Source organism: Dendrobates tinctorius, unplaced genomic scaffold, assembly GCF_039654945.1.
Source record: "Dendrobates tinctorius isolate UK_male_01 unplaced genomic scaffold, ASM3965494v1 ptg000241l, whole genome shotgun sequence".
Classification (NCBI taxonomy): Eukaryota; Metazoa; Chordata; class Amphibia; order Anura; family Dendrobatidae; genus Dendrobates; species Dendrobates tinctorius.
The window spans coordinates 9050169-9069189 of record NW_027361908.1 but is presented as its reverse complement, the minus strand read 5'-3'; the positions used below and the strand labels follow the sequence as shown (position 1 = coordinate 9069189).

Genomic DNA, 19021 nt, shown 5'->3' with positions numbered 1-19021 from the left:
TATTTAGCTTTTGTAATTAATCAATACACTCTGTGTTCCCAGCTATATACAGTTGTGTTAAAAAGTTTATATAACCTGGCAGAATTTTTTGTTTCTTGGCATTTTTTAAGAGAATATGAATGATAGCACCAAAACTTTTTCTCCACTCATGGTTAGTAGTTGGGTGAAGACATTTATTGTCAAACTACTGGGTTTTCTCTTCTTAAATAATAATGACAGCCCAAAGCATCCAAATGACCCTGATAAAAAGTTCACATACCCTGGTGATTTTGGCCTGAGAACATGCACAGAAGTTGACACAAATGGGTTTGAGTGGTTGCTAAAGGTAACATCCTCACTTGTGACCTGTTTGCTTGTAATCAGTGTGTGTGTATAAAAGCTGTGTGAGTTTCTGGGATCCAGACAGACTCTTGCATCTTTCATCCAGCCACTGATGTTTCTGGATTGTGAGTCATGGGGAAAGCAAAAGAATTGTCAACGGATCTACAGGAAAAGGTAGTTGAACTGTATAAAACAGGAAAGGGATGCATAAAGATAACCAATATATCTTTGTACCGTGTTAGCCAGTAGATAGAAGAACATTTAGAATTGAGAGTCCTCAATGGTTGATACCTTTTAATGGCTAACTGAAAAGATGGTAACAAGTTGCAAGCTTTCGAGACTACACAGGTCTCTTCATCAGGCTAGACTAATACAAAATCTGAAGGATAACATATTTATACAAAAGACAGTGAACAAACCGTTCAGTTAAGCTGGAGTTTTCATGCTGAAAGGACCCACCAGATGTCGGGAGATGTCTGTCTGGCTGCCTGCCCATCCTCTCAGCCACATGGTTTGCCTAAAGGCAATTGAGCAACTGTAAGTTTTAATTTCTGCTTTTCATCCCTGTTATTTTATATTTGCAATGTACATATCTGATGTCTCAACTTTGCAACAACTTTTTATCTATGTAATCACTGCCCGCCTTTGGGGAATAAATCATAAAATTATCAGTCTGTCTTCATGCTCTAAGAAACGAACACGTGCCTTTAGATAATTATGCTACTGAAATGGGTTGGCTTTGAACCCCTCTATTAAGTTCATAACTTAAGCAGAGAAACCAGGAGCTGGTGGCAGCATGGTGTGTCTTGGTTGGTTGGGCTAGCTGGCAGTATGGAAGGGTCTTATGTGCTGATTGGGTGGCTGAGGCCCAAGCATTAATAATTCCCTTACTGCAGCAGACTAATCACCTGTGTACAACAAGCAGCCCGTCCGGTGACTAATTATCCTAGGTGTAGTTCCCTGACTGACCTGAGGGTAAGGGGGGGCGCCAGAGAACTGCGAGTTCCAAAGTGGAACTGAGCAAGTGGGATATACATAATTCCACGCAGTCCTTGGAAGGTTGTTAGCAGTGGTGGGGCATCCAAAATAACCCCCCTGTGATAAATTGTTAGGGCAAGACTAGCTTGCTGTATTTTTGTCACATGGTGCCAGAGGTGGGATAACTAAGATAAGCCCCCACTGTGCCTGTGGTAGCCATGTGCCGGCAGTGCATTGCATTCCCCCGTCCGTGACATACCGGTGTCAGCGGTGGGATCGTGACATACCGGTGTAGGCGGGTGGGATCGTAACATAAAAGACTGCTGTCTTTTGTAAAAATATGCTATCCTTCAGATTTTGTATTAGTCTAGCCTGATGAAGAGACCTGCGTAGTCTCGAAAGCTTGCAACTTGTTACCATCTTTTCAGTTAGCCATTAAAAGGTATCAACCATTGAGGACTCTCAATTCTAAATATTCTTCTAAAGATAACCAAGGAATTGATAATGCCAGTCAGCAGCGTTCAAACTGTGATTAACAAAGGGAAAATCAGGGGCTCTGTAAAAACAAAACCATGGTCAGGTATGCCACCAAAAATTTCATCCACAACTGCCACGAAAATTGTTCAGGATGCAAAAAAACCCACAAGTAACATCAGCTAAAATACTGGACTCTCTGGAAATTAGCAGTGTGGCTGTTTCAAGATGCACAATAAGGAGGCACTTGAAGAAAAATGGGCTGCAAGGTCGAGTCGCCAGAAGAAAGCCTTAACTGCACAAATGCCAAATCACATCTATAATATGCAAAACAGCACAGAGACAAGCTTCAAAACATCTGTAACAAGGTAATTTAGAGTGAAGAGACCAAAATTGAACTTTTTGGCCACAACCATAAATGTTACATTTGGAGAGTGGTCATTAAGGCCTATGATGAATGGAATACCATTCCTACTGTAAAGCACGGAGGTGGATCGCTGATATTTTGGAGATGTCTGAGCTACAAAGGCACAGGGAACTTGATTAAAGTTGAAGAAAAGATGAATGCAGCACATTATCAGCAAATACTGGAGGCAAATTTTCAATCATCAGCCTGGAAGCTGCACATGGGACTTACTTGGATGTTCAAACATGACAACGATCCAAAACACAAGGCCAAGTCGACCTGTCATTGGATACATCAAAGCAAAGTGAAGGTTCTGGAGTGGCTATCCAAACCACAAGGACAAGTTAACCTGTCATTGGATACAGCAGAGCAAAGTGAAGGTTCTGGAGTGGCCATCTCAGTCTCCTGACCTCAATATCCTTGAACCACTCTGGGGAGATCTCAAGCACGCATTTCATGCTAGACAGCCTAGGAATTTACAGGGACTGGAGGCTTTCTGCCAAGAAGAGTGGGCAGATTTACCATCTGAGAAAATAAAGAACCTTATCCACAACTACCACAAAAGACTTCAAGCTGTCATTGATGTTAGATGGGGCAATACACAGTATTAAGTAAAGGGGTATGAGAACTTTTGATCAGAGTCATTTGGATGTTTTGGGTTGTCATTATGATTTAAAATGAGAAAATACAGTGGTTTGACAATAATTTTCTTCACCCAACCACTAACCATGAGTGGAGAAAAAGGTTTGATGATATTATTCATATTCTCTGAAAAAAGGCCAAGAAAGCAAAAAATTCTGCTGTGATATGTTAACTTTTGAGCACAACTGTATATATACTGTATATCTTCTCTAGTCTCAGCAGTCTATATGCTTTCTTTAGTGCTAGCTGCACAATGTAATCCCGATCTTGATACCACTTGCATCACCAACTACCTCTGGAAGGTGCGCATGTGTGTTCCTTGTAGCCCCATTCACTTCTGGGAGTGCTCCACTCCCTGACCGCATGTGTTTCGGTTTGCGTTTCAGGGAGCGCATCACCGGAAATGACATTCATTATGGCGGCGCAGGGAGCCGCATGCGCTGATAGACAACCTTGGAAGAAATTAAAATATCCTCTCCCCCTTCTCTGAAAGTACTACTGAGCAAACAATTTTTACATTTTTGATTGAATCCATAAAACAGCTGGCAATATTGCATAAAATATCTAAGAACAAGCTGAACCAAGGATAGAAACATTGTCAGGCATGAGTTTCAGATTCTCATTTGGTACAAGACTGAATCTTGGAATAACTCCAATTACAGTGGCCTGCGGCACAATCGGAGAAACTGAAATTAAGGCATGAAATTGCTTGATAATTTTTAAGCACATTCTTCCTGCCTAGAGTGAAGGTCAACACAGTAGGGTGTAATCTGCAAAGATTTTTTTCTTTCTATGTCTTTTACACTTCCTAAGTAGAGAAGAATTATTTTAAAGTATAAAGTTATACTCTATTTACACAGGAACCTCTTCCAGACTTTTTATAAGCACACCTAAAAGTCAAAGTAAATATAAGCTTTGGTGCTTGCTCTTTTGACTTTAAATCATGAACAATCTGTTACTTTATTGAATTAGCATACATAACAAATTCAATTGAAATGTATAAGCCTGAATCAGGCATACCTTACTAACATGCTGTGTATGTACAGTGAAGGAAATAATTATTTGATCCCTTGCTGATTTTGTAATTTTGAACACTGACAAAGATATGAACAGTCTATAATTTTAAGGGTAGGTTAATTTTAACATTGAGATATAGAATATCAAAAATAAAATTCAGAAAATCACAATGTATAATTTATATAAATTTATTTGCATTTTGCAGAGAGAAATAAGTATTTGATCCCCTACCAACCATTAAAAGTTCTGACTCCTACAGACCAGTTAGATGCTCCTAATCAACTTGTTACCTGCATTAAAGCTGTCTTACATAGTCACCTTTATAAAAGACTCCTGTCCACAGACTCAATTAGTCAGTGTCACAAAGTGACTGTCCTAGCATGACACGACCCACCAATAGGTCTGTCACTAAGCGACACAACAAAAAACACACCAGGCAACACCAGGGACACAATAACAGCAGTAGGCCCTGTCGATAGGGAACGGGGGGATGGACACCTCCTGCACTCACCTAAGGATGTGCCCTGATCTCCCTATCATCCCTATATGGGTTTTTTCACCCTGTCACGACCAGGATACCTAAACCCTCACTTGCCCTGCTCCTATACCTAAGTAGGGAATTGGCAAGTGAGAATACTGGTCCCACCGCTGCACTAAGACAACAGAAGGTAAGGTAAGACAGACACCAAAAGGGATAGGGGAACAAAAATACAACACTTAGCTCTCTCTGTTGCAATGTACCGCACAGCAGAGTAAGGCACCAGATCACAATATTCAGCTGAAGTACTACTGCACCAGAAAGCCCCTGTTTCCAGCTTGTTTGGTCTCCAAAAGGACCTGTATAACCCACAGTGAGCTGATATATAAGGTGACCTTTTAAGGTTGGTGGGAGTGGTCACCACCCACATCAGCAGAACTCACAACAATGCAATTGCAAGTGCAGGCCAGCGGGGGGGGGGAAAAACTGACATTAACCCCCGATGGCCTGAAAGATAAAAAGTTTTAATATGAAAAGCCAGATCTGCCACAGAACCAAAAAGTCTGACTCTAACCTCTACAGCATGGGCAAGACCAAAGAACTTTATAAGAATGTCAGGGACAGGATCATAGATCTGCACAAAGCTGGAATGGGCTTCAAAACCATTAGTAAGATGCTGGGTGAGATGGAGACAACTATTGATGCAATAGTAAGAAAATGGAAGGAAATCAAAATCACTTTAAATCGATATCGATCTGGGGCACCATGCAAAATCTCACCTCGTGGGGTAACCTTGATCGTGTGAAAGGTGAGTGATCAGCCTAAAACTGCATGGGGGAACTTTTTAATGATCTCAAGGCAGCTGGGACCACAGTCACCAAGAAAACAATTGGTAACACATTACGTAGTAAAAGTTCAAAATTTTGCAGTGCCCGCAAGGTCCCCTTGCTCAAGAAGGTATATGTGCAGGACCATCTGAAGTTTGCCAATCAATACCTGGATGATTCTGTGAGTGATTGAGAGAAGGTGCTGTGGTCAGATGAGACAAAAATTTAGCTCTTTGGTATTAACTCAACTCGCCGTGTTTGGAGGACATGAAATGCTGCCTATGACTCAATGAACACCATCCCCACTGTCAATAATAATAATAATAATACATTTTATTTCTATAGCACTGACATATTCCGCAGCACTTTACATTTCAGAAGTGACTTTTACAAACGATAGACATTACAGCATAACAATAATCACATAGATCATGACAGATACCAAGAGGAATTAGGGCCCAGTTCGTAAGCTTACAATCTATGAGGTCAAGCATGGAGGTGGAAACATTATACTTTGGGGGTGCTTCTCTGCTAAGAGTACATGACTACTTGATCGCTTCATTGGGACAAGAGATGGAGCCATATATCATAAAATCCTGAGTGACAACCTCCTTCCCTCCGCCAGGACATTAAAAATGGGCCATGGTTGGGTCTTCCAGCAAGACAATCACCCAAAACATGCAACCAAGGCAACAAAGGAGTGGCACAAAAAGAAACACATTATGGTCACAGAGTGGCCTAACCAGTATCCAGACCTTAATCCCATAGAAAACTTATGGAGGGAATTGAAGCTCCGAGTTGCCAAGCGACTGCCACAAAATTTGAATGATTTAGAGATGATCTGCAAAGAGGAGTGGACCAAAATTCCTCCTGACATGTGCGCAAACCTCATCATCACTGCAAAATGCAAATAAATGTATGATTTTCTGGATTTTATTTTTGATATTCTATCTCTTAATGTTAAAATTAACCTACCCTTAAAATTATATACTATTCATGTCTTTGTCAGTGGGCAAACTCACAAAATCAAGGGATCAAATAATTATTTACTTCACTGTATATATGTATATATATAAATATATATAAATGTGAGTACACCCTTCACATTTTTTTAAAATATTGTTTTATATCCTTTCATGGGACAATACTGAAGATATAAAACTCTGATACAATGTAAAGTCGTCAGTGTACTGCTTGTGTAACAGTGTAAATTTGGTGTGCCATCTAAATATGTGTGCTCTCTAAGTCTGAACTGCTGGCAACAAAAGCAAGTATACCCATAAGTGAAAATAACCAAATTGTGCACAAAGTGTCAATATTTTGGGTGGCACTGGCCATCATTATTTTCAATTGCTACCTTAACTCTTTTGGACATGGAGTTCACTAGAGCTTCACAGCTTGCCACTGGAATCCTCTTCCACTCTTCCATGATGACATCACATAGCTGGTGGATGTTAAAGACCTTGTGCTCCTCCACCTCCCATTTGAGGATGCCCCATAGACGCTCAATAATTTTTAGGGCTGGAGACATCCTTGGCCAGTCCAGCACCTTTATCCTCAGTTTCTTAAGGAAAGGCAGTGATTATCTTGAATATGTGTTTGGGGTCATTATCATGTTGGAATACTACCCTACGGCCCAGTTTCTGAAGGGAGGGGATCATGCTCAGCTTCAGTATGGTACAGTACTGGCATTTATGGTTCTCTCAATGAATTATAGCTCCCAATAGCTGGTAGCACTCATGCAACCCCAAACCATGACCCCTCCACCACCATGCTTGACTGTAGGCAAGACACATTTGTCTTGGTACTCCTCATCTGGCTACCACCACATATGTATGTCAATATCTGAGTCAAATAGGTTTATCTTGGTCTCATCTGACCACAGGACATAGTTTCAGTAAGCCATGTCCTTAGTCTGCTTGTTTTCAGTAAACAGTAAACTGTTTGCGGCCTTTCTTGTGCATCAGCTTTAGAAGAAGCTTCCTTTTGGGACAATACTCATGCAGAACAATTTGAAGCAGTGTATTCAGTATGGTTTGAGCACTGAAGGGCTGACCCCCCCATTCTTTTAATCTCTGCAGCAATGTTGGCAGCACTCATATGTCTATTTTGAAAAGACAACTCATGGATATGATGACTAGCATTTGCACTCAACTCCTTTGGTGGACCATGGCGAGGCATGTTCTGAGTGGAACATGTCTTGTTAAACTACTGTATGGTTTCAGTGTGTTGGTAATCTTCTTATAGTCTAGGTCATCTTTATGTTGAGCACCAATTCTTTTTTCGTAGTCTGATCAGGCATCTTTCAAATTCCATATTTCAACTTACAGATTTCTATTTACACTACTCTGAATTAGACTAGAATTCTAAAATGCATTTGGGCACTCATCACTCCTACAATATTATCATCATCATCACTACCATCTGTACCATCTAATTGAGCTGTTTTTCTCTTCCCACAGATATGCACTGAATGTCCACTGCTTTTTCCAGCTCCTGACTGTGTTTTTGAATTTGCATTTACTTACCCATCTGTTTGCATCCATAACTCCTATAATTCCCCCACCTGGTAAGGAATTAGTCATATCTCCCTCCATCCTCCCTAGCCATCTTACTTTCTCCTCAGAACTCTTCCTCCACACACAATCTTTTTTCTCCAGACACACATCATGTGCTATCCTTCTCCCACTTTCTAATGCTCTTCTTGCCCTCCTCAACACATCCCCACACTCACTTCCAACACCCTGCCACCATCGTCTACACATTTTCACAATCATGATAACCTCATACCCATTCATCCAGCCCCCACTCCCCCGTTCCCCCTACCTGGAGCAATATGGAATGCACGCTCTGTCTGTAATAAACCGTCGTTTATCCATGACCTTTTCTATCACCAACAAACTCTCCTTCCTTGGCATCACTGAAATCTGCCTCACTCCCTCTGACTCAGCCTCTCCAGCTGCACTTTCTTATGGCGGATTCCATCTCTCTCACACCCCACGCCCCAGCAACAAATGTGGTGGAGGAGTTGGTTTGCTCCTCTCCAATACCTATAATAATAATAATAATAATTTTTATTTATATAGCGCCAACATATTCCGCAGCACTTTACAATTAAGCGGGGACATGTACAGACAATAATTTCAATACAAGTTAAGACAATTTAAACAGTGACATTAGGAGTGAGGTCCCTCCTCTCAAGCTTACAATCTACAATGAAATGGGGGGGACACAGTAGGTGAAAAGTGCTTGTTAATTCAGATCTGGCAATTATAATAGGGATTTTCATATAAAGCTGCATGATCCGGTCATCAGCCCGTGTGTTTAAGTGCAATAGTCAAGTATCAAGTGCAGTTATCGTGTGCATGGAGGGTATGGAGACAGATGAATAGTAGGGTGCAGATTCAGAATAATATTTTGAAGGAGGGAACAGGGCAAAGTTAGTTTACTGAGTAGTTGATGTGGTAGGCTTGTTTGAAGAGATGGGTTTTCAAAGTGTGCTTGAATAGGTCAGGGCTAGGTATCAGTCTGATCGTCTGGGGAAGTGCGTTCCAGAGAGCTGGAGCAGCACGAGAGAAGTCTTGGAGATGGAGGTGCGAGGTTCGGATTACGGGGGATGTTAGTCTTAGGTCATTTGTAGAACGGAGGGCACGTGTAGGGCGATAGACAGAGATGAGAGAGGAGATATAAGGTGGTGCAGAACAGTGGAGAGCTTTGTGGGTGAGAGAGATGAGTTTATACTGGACCCTGTAGCGAATAGGTAGTCAGTGTAATGACTGGCACAAGATGGAGGCATCGGTGAAGCGGCTGGACAGAAATATGACTCTGGCTGCCACATTCAAGATGGATTGGAGAGGAGAAAGTTTGGTAAGAGGGAGACTGATCAGAAGAGAGTTGCAGTAGTCCAGACGAGAATGAATAAGAGCGACAGTAAGAGTCTTAGCAGTTTCAAAGGTGAGAAAAGGTCGGATTCTGGAGATGTTTTTAAGATGCAGGTGACAAGAGCGAGTGAGTGATCGGATATAGGGAGTAAAGGAAAGTTCAGTGTCGAATATGACCCCAAGACAGCGGGCATGCTGCTTGGGAGTTATTGTTGAACCCTCCAGCGTTATTTCGATGTTAGGTAGAGTGAGGTTAGTAGAGGGGAGAAAAACAAGAGGTTAAGTTTTGGAGAGATTTAGTTTCAGATAAAGGGAGGACATGATGTTAGAGACAGCAGGCAGACAATCCTTGGTATTTTGAATTAGAGTAGGGGTGATGTCAGGGGAAGAAATGTATAATTGGGTGTCATCAGCATAGAGATGATACTGGAACCTAAATCTGCTGATTATTTGCCCAATAGTGGCAGTGCATAGAGAGAAGAGGAGGGGCCTAGGACTGAGCTCTGCGGGACCCCGATAGTAAGGGGACGAGGAGAGGAAGAGGAGCTGGCAAAAGATACAGTGAAGGAGCCGTCAGAGAGGTAGGAGGAGAACCAGGAGAGGGCTGTGTCCTTGAGGCCTATAGAGCGGAGCATAGTGAGGAGGAGCTGGTGATCCACAGTGTCAAATACGGCAGAGAGATCCAGGAGAATCAGCAGGGAGCAATGACCTTTCGATTTAGCTGTTATTAGATCATTAGAGACTTTAGTGAGGGCAGTTTCAGTAGAGTATAAAGAGCGGAAACCAGATTGTAAGGGGTCGAGAAGAGAGTTATCCAAGAAATAGCGGATTAGATGGGAGTGGACCAAGCGTTCCAGGAGTTTAGAGATGAAGGAAAGGTTAGAGACAGGTCTGTAGTTAGCAGTGCAGTTCTGGTCCAGGAATGGCTTTTTAAGTAAAGGGGTTATGATGGCATGTTTAATTGAGGTGGGAAATATACCTGAAGAAAGAGAGAGGTTAAATATTTTAGTCAGGTGAGTGGTGACCACTGGTGAGAGAGACTGCAGGAGCTGTGAAGGAATGGGGACACTGTTGCAGGTTGTAGACCAAGCGGAAGCGAGGAGCTTGGAAACTTTTTCTTCTGAAACAGGCTCAAAGATATCTAGTGAGCTTGAGGTGCGGCAGGGAAGGGGATCCAGGCACTGAGGAGATTGGGCTGAGATACCCTGATGGATGTGGTTGATTTTTTCTAGGAAATAAGTGGTCAGATCCTCACCGCTGAAGTTGGTGATGGGGGCCTGTACTTTAGGTTTCAGGAGGGAGTTTAAGGTTTCAAAAAGTCGTCTTGGGTTGTTGGATAGTGAGGTGATGAGGGTGGTGAACTAGGATTGTTTGGCCAGATGAAGGGCAGAGTTATAGGTTTTGAGCATGAACTTATAGTGGATGAAGTCTTCTGCTAAGAGAGATTTTCTCCACTGCCACTCTGCACACCTTGAGCAGCGCTGAAGAAAGCGTGTTTGCATTGTGTGCCAGGGCTGCCATTGTCTGTGTCGGGTCTTTCTGCGTGTAGAAGGTGCTGCTTCATCTAGGGCATTCTTCAGTGTATTATTGAAGTGTGACAATGCTAAGTCTGGACAGGAGAGGGAGGAGATTGGGGCTAAAGATGTGTGGAGATTGTCCATAAGTTGCTGGGTATTAATGGTACGTGTATTCCGATAAGTGTGGTAAGTGGGGGTGTCCCGGGTGAGGAGACAATTCTTGACTGAGAAAGAAAGAAGGTTGTGGTCCGAGAGCGGGAGAGGGGAGTTAGTAAAGTTGTGCAGGGAGCCGGGACGGGAGAAAACCAGGTCCAGAGTGTTCCTGTCTTCATGTGTAGGAGAATTAGTAAACTGTGAGAGGCCGAATGAAGAAGTTAGAGAAAGAAGATGAGAGGCAGATTGGGAGAGGGGATCATTGATGGGGATGTTAAAGTCTCGCATGATGAGGGTGGGAATGTCACAGGATAGAAAGTGAGTAAGTCAGGTGGCGAAATGGTCTAGAAACTGGTGGGAGGAGCCTGGGGGGCAATAGACAATCGCCACTCATAAGGAGAAGGGCTTAAAGAGTCTGACCCCGTGGACTTCAAAGGAAGGAAATGTAAGTGAGGGAACCGGGGGGATGACCTGGAAAGCACATTGTGATGAAAGGAGCAAACCAACACCTCCACCCTGTCTGTTCTCAGGTCTGGCGGTATGTGAAAATTTCAGCCCACCAAACGAGAGAGCGGCAGCAGCGGTGGTGTCTGAATGCTGGATCCAGGTTTCTGTAATAGCCAGAAGGTTAAGGGAAGTAGAGAGAAAAAAATCGTGAATGTAAGTCAGTTTGTTACACACAGACCGTGCATTCCAGAGAGCACATCGGAAAGCGATAGGAGAAGGCATGCACTGAACGTTAATAAGATTAGCAGGGTTTCTATATGCAGCTGGAGGAGAGTAATGTATGCTGGTGGAGGGAGGCCCAGGGTTGGGGGAGATGTCGCCTGCAACTAGTAAAAGGAGAAAAAACAAAGAGCAGCTGGTGGGATGATTTGTATGAACGTTTTGAGTGCTGCATGGAGGTATTGTATGGTTTGGAGTGGGTAAGAAATGTCAGTAGAGCCTCAGAGTTATACATGGGAGAGGGGAGAAGGGAGGGGTGGATATGCAGAGAGTGCACAGAATGTATAAAAGGGCGGACGAGTTGTGAGAAAGCAGAAGTTAAGACAAATAAGCAGCAGGTTGATATGATCAATGCATACCTGCTCCTTTACCCTAATTCCGTAACCACCCTCTACTACTCTTCCCTCATTTGAGGTGCACTCCATCCGCATCTATTCCCCCTCCAACCTCCAGCTGGCTGTCATCTACCGCCCCCCAGAACTAGCCATCTCCACCTTTCTTGACTACTTCACCACCTGGCTACTTCATTTCCTCTATGCTGATGTCATGATCTCAGTGCGGGTTTGACTCGCACATGTGGGGTTAATGTTTGGAACCAGTGCTGATGACTGGCATTTCTGGGGTTAAAGGTTGTGATCCCGATGCAGGCTTACCTGCACACCTGGGGCTATGATTGTGGCCTCTCCCTGGTTCTGGGGGAGGCTTCTTATAGCCTCAGGACGCTCCCATCCCTGTCAGTTATACTCTTGCCCTTGGCATTGTGTGGTGACCCCTGAGTGTGTTAGTGCTGTGTTCTGGTTGCTTGATTCTCTGTGTATGACTCGGTCTGTTCCCTGGATATCGCTTTGGATTCTGCCTGGTACCTCCTATGTCTGTTTGGTTTTGATCTCTGCTTGGCCCTGATTATCCGCTCTGTCTCCTCCCTGGTACTGTACTGATATCTTGTGTATGACCTTTTGCTTTGTCTGACCTCCCATCTGTTTATCCCTCCTGTACCTCGCTGGTCTGTGCCGTGCATGACTTCTGCTTTGCCATAATCTGAGTTCTCTGGCTTCTCTGACACTATTAGTTGAAGCACGCTTTGTCACCTCTGCTGCCCTGCTCCCCAGGAAACTCTTAGCACTGCTTCTGTACTCAGGACACGTGCACTGGCTCTATGAGCTAGTGTAGTGCGGTGTCTCTGACAGCTGACACCACTATCATCATGGGTGACTTCAACATCCCCATTGACTCTTCCACCCCAGTTGCCTCGCCTCTAAATTTGTATTGCTCACTGCCTCCTTTGGCCTCACTCAATGGTCCTCCGCAGCCACTCACAAAGATGGTCACACGCTGGACCTTATTTTTACCCGCCTCTGGTCCCTTACTAATCTCACTAACTCACCCCTCCCCCAGTCTGACCACAACCTACTGACATTCTCTTCCCTCTCCTCTCCTAGTGCACAGCCCCACTCCACAAACTCACAGTTGCAGAAATCTTAAACACCTCAATTTAGAATCACTCTCTGAGTCCCTTCTCACTCTTAATGACATAGCTTCCCTTCATGACACTGATACTGCTGCCACCTTTTCTAACACCACAATAGCAGCAGCACTTGATTCGGCCACCCCCTTCACGCATAGCAAAACTCGTACAATCAACAGGCAGCCCTGGCTGACCAGCCTGGCCAAAGAACTAAGATGGGCTTCCAGGGTTGCTGAGCGGAGATGGAAGAGAACTTCATCGCATACAAGAAATCCTTCAAAAGCATCAAGTCCATGCTCATTGCCGCAAAACAAACCTACTGTACTTCTCATCTCTCGTATCCTCCCTGTCTCACAACCCTAAACAGCTTTTTAACACTTTCAATTCTCTATTCCATCCCTCAGCACCTCCTCCTTCTCCTCTCATCATTTTCTGAAGACTTTGCCTCTTTCTTTAAGCAGAAGATTGATACGATCAGAGAAAGCTTTAGCCTGCATACCCCAATGCCCCTCTTAGCTGCTCAGCCCTGTTCCTACAAAACCAACTTCTCCAGATCACACCTCACCACTTGCACACTTAACCCGCTCCCGTCCAACCTCATCCCTAACCTCGCCACATTCTTCATCCCAACTATAACACAACTCATCAATCTCTGACTTAAAAATTGAGTCTTCCCCTCATCCTTCAAACATGCCTCAATCACACCCATCCTTGAAAAGCCCTCCCTCGGACCATCCTCTGTGTCTAACTATCGCCCAATATCTCTTCTCCCTTACGCCTCAAAACTACTCGAACAACATGTATATCTTGAACTGTCCTCCCACCTCTCCTCTTCCCTCTTTGACCGATTACAATCTGGCTTCCGACTGCATCACTCAACTGAAACTGCCCTAACTAAAGTCACCAATGACCTACTAACCGCCAAGAACAAGCAACACTACTCTGTCATCCTTTTCCTGGACCTGTCTTCTGCCTTTGACACTGTGGACCATTCCCTCCTGCCATAGATTCTCACATCTCTTGGCATCACAGATTTGGCCCTATCCTGGATCTCGTCATATCTAACAGACCGAACATTCAGTTTCTCCCTCTCCCACACCACCTCCTCACCTCGCCCCCTATCTGTATGTGTTCCTCAAGGCTCTGTTCTAGGACCCCTACTCTTCTCCATCTACACCTTGGGCCTGGGACAGCACATAGAATCCCACGGTTTGCAGTATCATCTCTACACAGATGACATTCAGATCTACCTATCTGGACCTGACCTCACCTCCCCACTGATTAAAATCGCACAATGTCTGTCTGCTATTTCAACTTTCTTCTCTGCTTGCTTTCTAAAACTGAACATGGACAAAGCAGAATTCATCATCTTCCCCCATCTCACTCTACCCCTCCACCAGACCTATCCATCAATGTCAATGGCTGCTCACTTTCCAAAGTCCCATATGCCCGGTGCCTTGGGGTGATCTTCTACTCTGCCCTCTCTTTCAAGCCACATTTCCAAGCCCTTGCCTCCTCCTGCCATCTCAAACTCAAAAAATATTTCCTGTATCCGTGCATTCCTTGACCATGAAACCACAAAAAGACTAGTGCATGCCCTTATTATCCCTCGCCTCGACTACTGCAACCTCCTACTCTCTGGCCTCCCCTCTAGCACTTTGGCACCACTCCACTCCATTCTACACTCTGGTGTCTGACTAATCCACCTGTCTCACCATTATTCCCCAGCCTCACCCCTATGCCAAGCCCTTCATTGGCTTCCTATAATCCAGAGGCTCCAGTTCAAAACCCTAACTATGACATACAAAGCCATCCACAACCTATCTCCTCCATACATCTGTGACATGGTCTCCGCTACTTACCTACATGCAACCTTTGATCCTCTCAAGATCTCCTTCTCTAGTCCCCTCTAATCTCTTCTTCCCACAACCACACACAAGACTTCTCTCGTGCTTCTCCCATACTCTGGAACTCTCTACCCCAACACATCAGACTCTCACCTACCATGGAAACCTTGAAAAAGAAACGGAAGACCTACCTCTTCCGACAAGCCTACAACCTGCAGTGATCTTTACTCTACTGAACCGCCGCACAACCAGCTCTACCCTCTCCTAGTATATCTTCACCCATCTCCTGTAGACTGTGAGTCCTTGCAGGCATGGTATTTTCTCCTTCTGTACTTGTGTGTGCCTTCTTTTGCTCATGTTTATTGTACTTGTCTATATTTGCCCCTTTTCACATGTAAAGCACCATGCAATAAATGGAGCTATAAAAATGTATAATAATAATAATAATAAAAATAATTTTCAGATCCTCAAAGAGTTCTTTGCCATGAGATGCCTTGTTGAACTTCCAGTGAACAGTATAAGAGAGTGTGAGAACAATAACACCAAAATTTACGTACCTGCTCCCCATTCACAGCTTAGAACTTGTAACATTAATGAGTCACATGACACTGGGAAGGGAATATGACTACATTTTGCACAAATTGGCCATTTTCATTTAGGCTGGGTGCTCTCGATCTGGAGCGAGCAGCACTTTGGACGCAGTTCATGTTTGCTGTGTTCAAAGCATTCCCTTCTATAGAATGCAGATAAATCTGCATGGGTTCACTGAACCATGCAAATTTACCGCATCCAATACATTTCTATTGCTGTAATTTCTCTTGTGGAGACTAGCCTCACTGCAAGAAAAATTGACATGTTGAGGTCTGGAAAGACAGATACAGTGGCAACATCTTATGCTTTGGCTGTTTGTTGTCATTCACAGCCCTACTTTCATTAGGTGAACCCACATGACACCATGGTTGCGGCATGACACGCACACAATGTGTGCACACCAGGCAGACTAATCAAATCAGAAGCAGCGGAAGATAGGAGCTGATTAGTAGAGCTCTCGTCCAGTAGCCACAAAATACCGACCTGGCTGCAGAATCTGAATCATGTCAATTTATTCTCTCATCTATAACACCATGAGTTACGCCATTGCATAGAGATCAATTGTAGCAACATTTTCTATTATCACTAGAGAGGAGAGAATTTGTTCGGATTTGGTTCTGAATATGATCGGCATTGAATATTGTTGTTGCAACATTCGTAAAACACAGCCAAACGTCATTAGAGTCAATGGGAGTAGAAATAACTGAATGTATTCGGAACCGACCATTAAACATGCATATGGCTTGAATATGTCAAAATCAGATTTGGGCACAAAAAATGAACAAATTTACTTATCTTTAATTATCACTACTAGTCTTGACCTACCGTCAATCCACTCATGTGACACTGGATCAAAACTGCCATACAACTGTCCTATTGTAATAGCTTTTGGGTTTATAAAAATATAATCAACTCCATGTTCATCCATTAGTCTGTTTGCTTCCAAGTCTTTTAGTACTGCAGCAAGGACTTTAAGGGCTGAGGTTTTTCCCCCAAGTGGGCTTCCAATCAACATAAATCCATGTCGAACCAACATCATTTCATATATCTGTTAAGAAATGGAAATGTGTTTATCGTGACAGGTATGTACAGTATAGGCACCATACACTGGATTTGATTCTGCATATATAAACATTTAGACATTTAGAACATAAGAACATGCAAGAAAGACATACTTTACTTTTGCCATTTCAAGTTTCTTGTTATTTTACTAATATGGAACTCAAAATATCCAGAAACCAGCAATCCTCACTTTTTCCATGATTTTAACTATATTACCACCTTCTTCTCTCCCCAATGCTAAATGCTCACCCCCTGCATAAAGCTTGCATATCTTCCCATCCCACTAAACAAAAACTCAACACCTTATGAGATCTTCAGTGGAACTGTGAACTTGTGCCACTGGAGTAGAATCAATTACATATAACACTAGTCAACAGCAAAATTGGTTCAGACATGAAAACAGTTCAACTTAACTAATTTTAGGATGCTGAAAACAAAAAAGATGCTTAAATTTAGAAATTAGCACTAGTTTTTATGATACAGGGGTGTGTCACTATTTCTCACAGCCTTTGATACAAAGCTAGGCAAGGAACATATCATCAGCCTTGTGTCATCAGTTTTGCACCATCCAACTGACTAATGGATTGCTTCATCAATATTGCATCATCTCGAAATGACTAATGAATTGAGTCATCAGTATTTCATAATCTCTAAATGACCAATGATAGATGCGAAAGAAAGAAAGATGATAAAATCCTAATTAAACTTGCATCACACAACTCGATAAAGGGCGCATGTTCTCCCTCTATCATTCACACAGCAATTTCAGCGGTCGACTGATATCATCGTTCCGCTATTTAGTGATGCCTCGAACTTGCTTTAATATAGCAGATAATTTCTGCTATACAGTTGTGGCCAAAAGTATTGACACCCCTGCAATTCTGTCAGATAATACTCAGTTTCTTCCTGAAAATGATTGCAAACACAAATTCTTTGGTATTATTACCTTCATTTAATTTGTCTTAAATGAAAAAACACAAAAGAAAATGAAGCAAAAAGCAAAGCATTGATCATTTCACACAAAACTCCAAAAATGGGCCAGACAAAAGTATTGGCACCCTCAGCCTTATACTTGGTTGCACAACCTTTAGCCAAAATAGCTGCAACCAACCGCTTTCGGTAACCATCAATGAGTTTCTTACAATGCTCTGCTGGAATTTTAGACCATTCTTCTTAGGCAAACTGCTCCAGGTCCCTGATATTAGAAGGGTGCCTTCTTCAAACTGCCATTTTTAGATCTCTCCACAGGTGTTCTATGGGATTCAGGTCTGGACTCATTGCTGGCCACCTTAGAAGTCTCCAGTGCTTTCTCTCAAACCATTTTCTAGTGCTTTTTGAAGTGTGTTTGGGTCATTGTCCTGCTGGAAGACCCATGACTTCTGAGGGAGATCCAGCTTTCTCACACTGGGCCCTACATTATGCTGCCAAATTTGTTGGTAGTCTTCAGACTTCATATGCCATGCACACGGTCAAGCAGTCCAGTGCCAGAGGCAGCAAAGCAACCCCAAAACATCAGGGAACCTCCGCCATGTTTGACTGTAGGGACCGTGTTCTTTTCTTTGAATGCCTCTTTTTTTCTCCTGTAAACTCTATGTTGATGCCTTTGCCCAAAGAGCTCTACTTTTGTCTCATCTGACCAGAGAACATTCTTATAAAATGTTTTAGGCTTTTTCAGGTAAGTTTTGGCAAACTCCAGCCTGGCTTTTTTATGTCTTGGGGTAAGATGTGGGGTATTCCTGGGTCTCCTACCATACAGTCCCTTTTCATTCAGACGCCGACAAATAGTACAGGTTGACACTGTTGTACCCTCGGACTGCAGGGCAGCTTGAACTTGTTTGGATGTTAGTCGAGGTTCTTTATCCAACATCCGCACAATCTTGCGTTGAAATCTCTTGTCAATTTTTCTTTTCCGTCCACATCTATGGAGGTTAGCCACAGTGCCATGGGCTTTAAACTTCTTGATGACACTGCGCACGGTAGACACAGGAACATTCAGGTCTTTGGGGATGGACTTGTAGCCTTGAAATTGCTCATGCTTCCTCACAAGTTGGTTTCTCAAGTCCTCAGACAGTTCTTTGGTCTTCTTTCTTTTCTCCATGCTCAATGTGGTACACACAAGGACACAGGACAGAGGTTGAGTCAACTTTAATCCATGTCAACTGGCTGCAAGTGTGATTTAGTTATTGCCAACACCTGTTAGGTGCCACAGGTAAGCTACAGGTGCTGTTAATTACACAAATTAGAGAAACATCACATGATTTTTCGAACAGTGCCAATACTTTTGTCCACCCTCTTTTTTATGTTTGGTGTCGAATTATATCCAGTTTGGCTTTAGGACAATTCTTTTTGTGTTTTTCCATTTAAGACAAATTAAATGAAGATAATAATACCAAAGAATTTGTGTTTGCAATCATTTTCAGGAAGAAACTGAGTATTATCTGATAGAATTGCAGGGGTGTCAATACTTTTGGCCACAACTGTAGCTGTGGTGAGGTGACTTTTGAGTCACAAAAGAGAAACTTGACTCATGCGGTTAAGAAAGCCAACAACCAGTAGTTTGACTGCAAAATAGGAGATCAGGGCAATAGCTGGGTTCCACATACATGCTGCAATTGATGTTCATCACACCTCACACA

At 43.1% G+C, this 19021-nt stretch overlaps 1 protein-coding gene across 1 annotated transcript in view; it reads right to left on the bottom strand.

Moving 5' to 3' along the window:
* The window catches only part of LOC141060642 (dynein axonemal heavy chain 3-like), a 2648786-nt gene that overhangs the window by 1366632 nt on the left and 1263133 nt on the right, over positions 1-19021 (bottom strand). The window contains exon 36 of the mRNA XM_073556958.1: positions 16149-16371. Coding sequence (XP_073413059.1) covers positions 16149-16371 — 223 coding nt within the window. The remainder of the gene's footprint in view (positions 1-16148; positions 16372-19021) is intronic.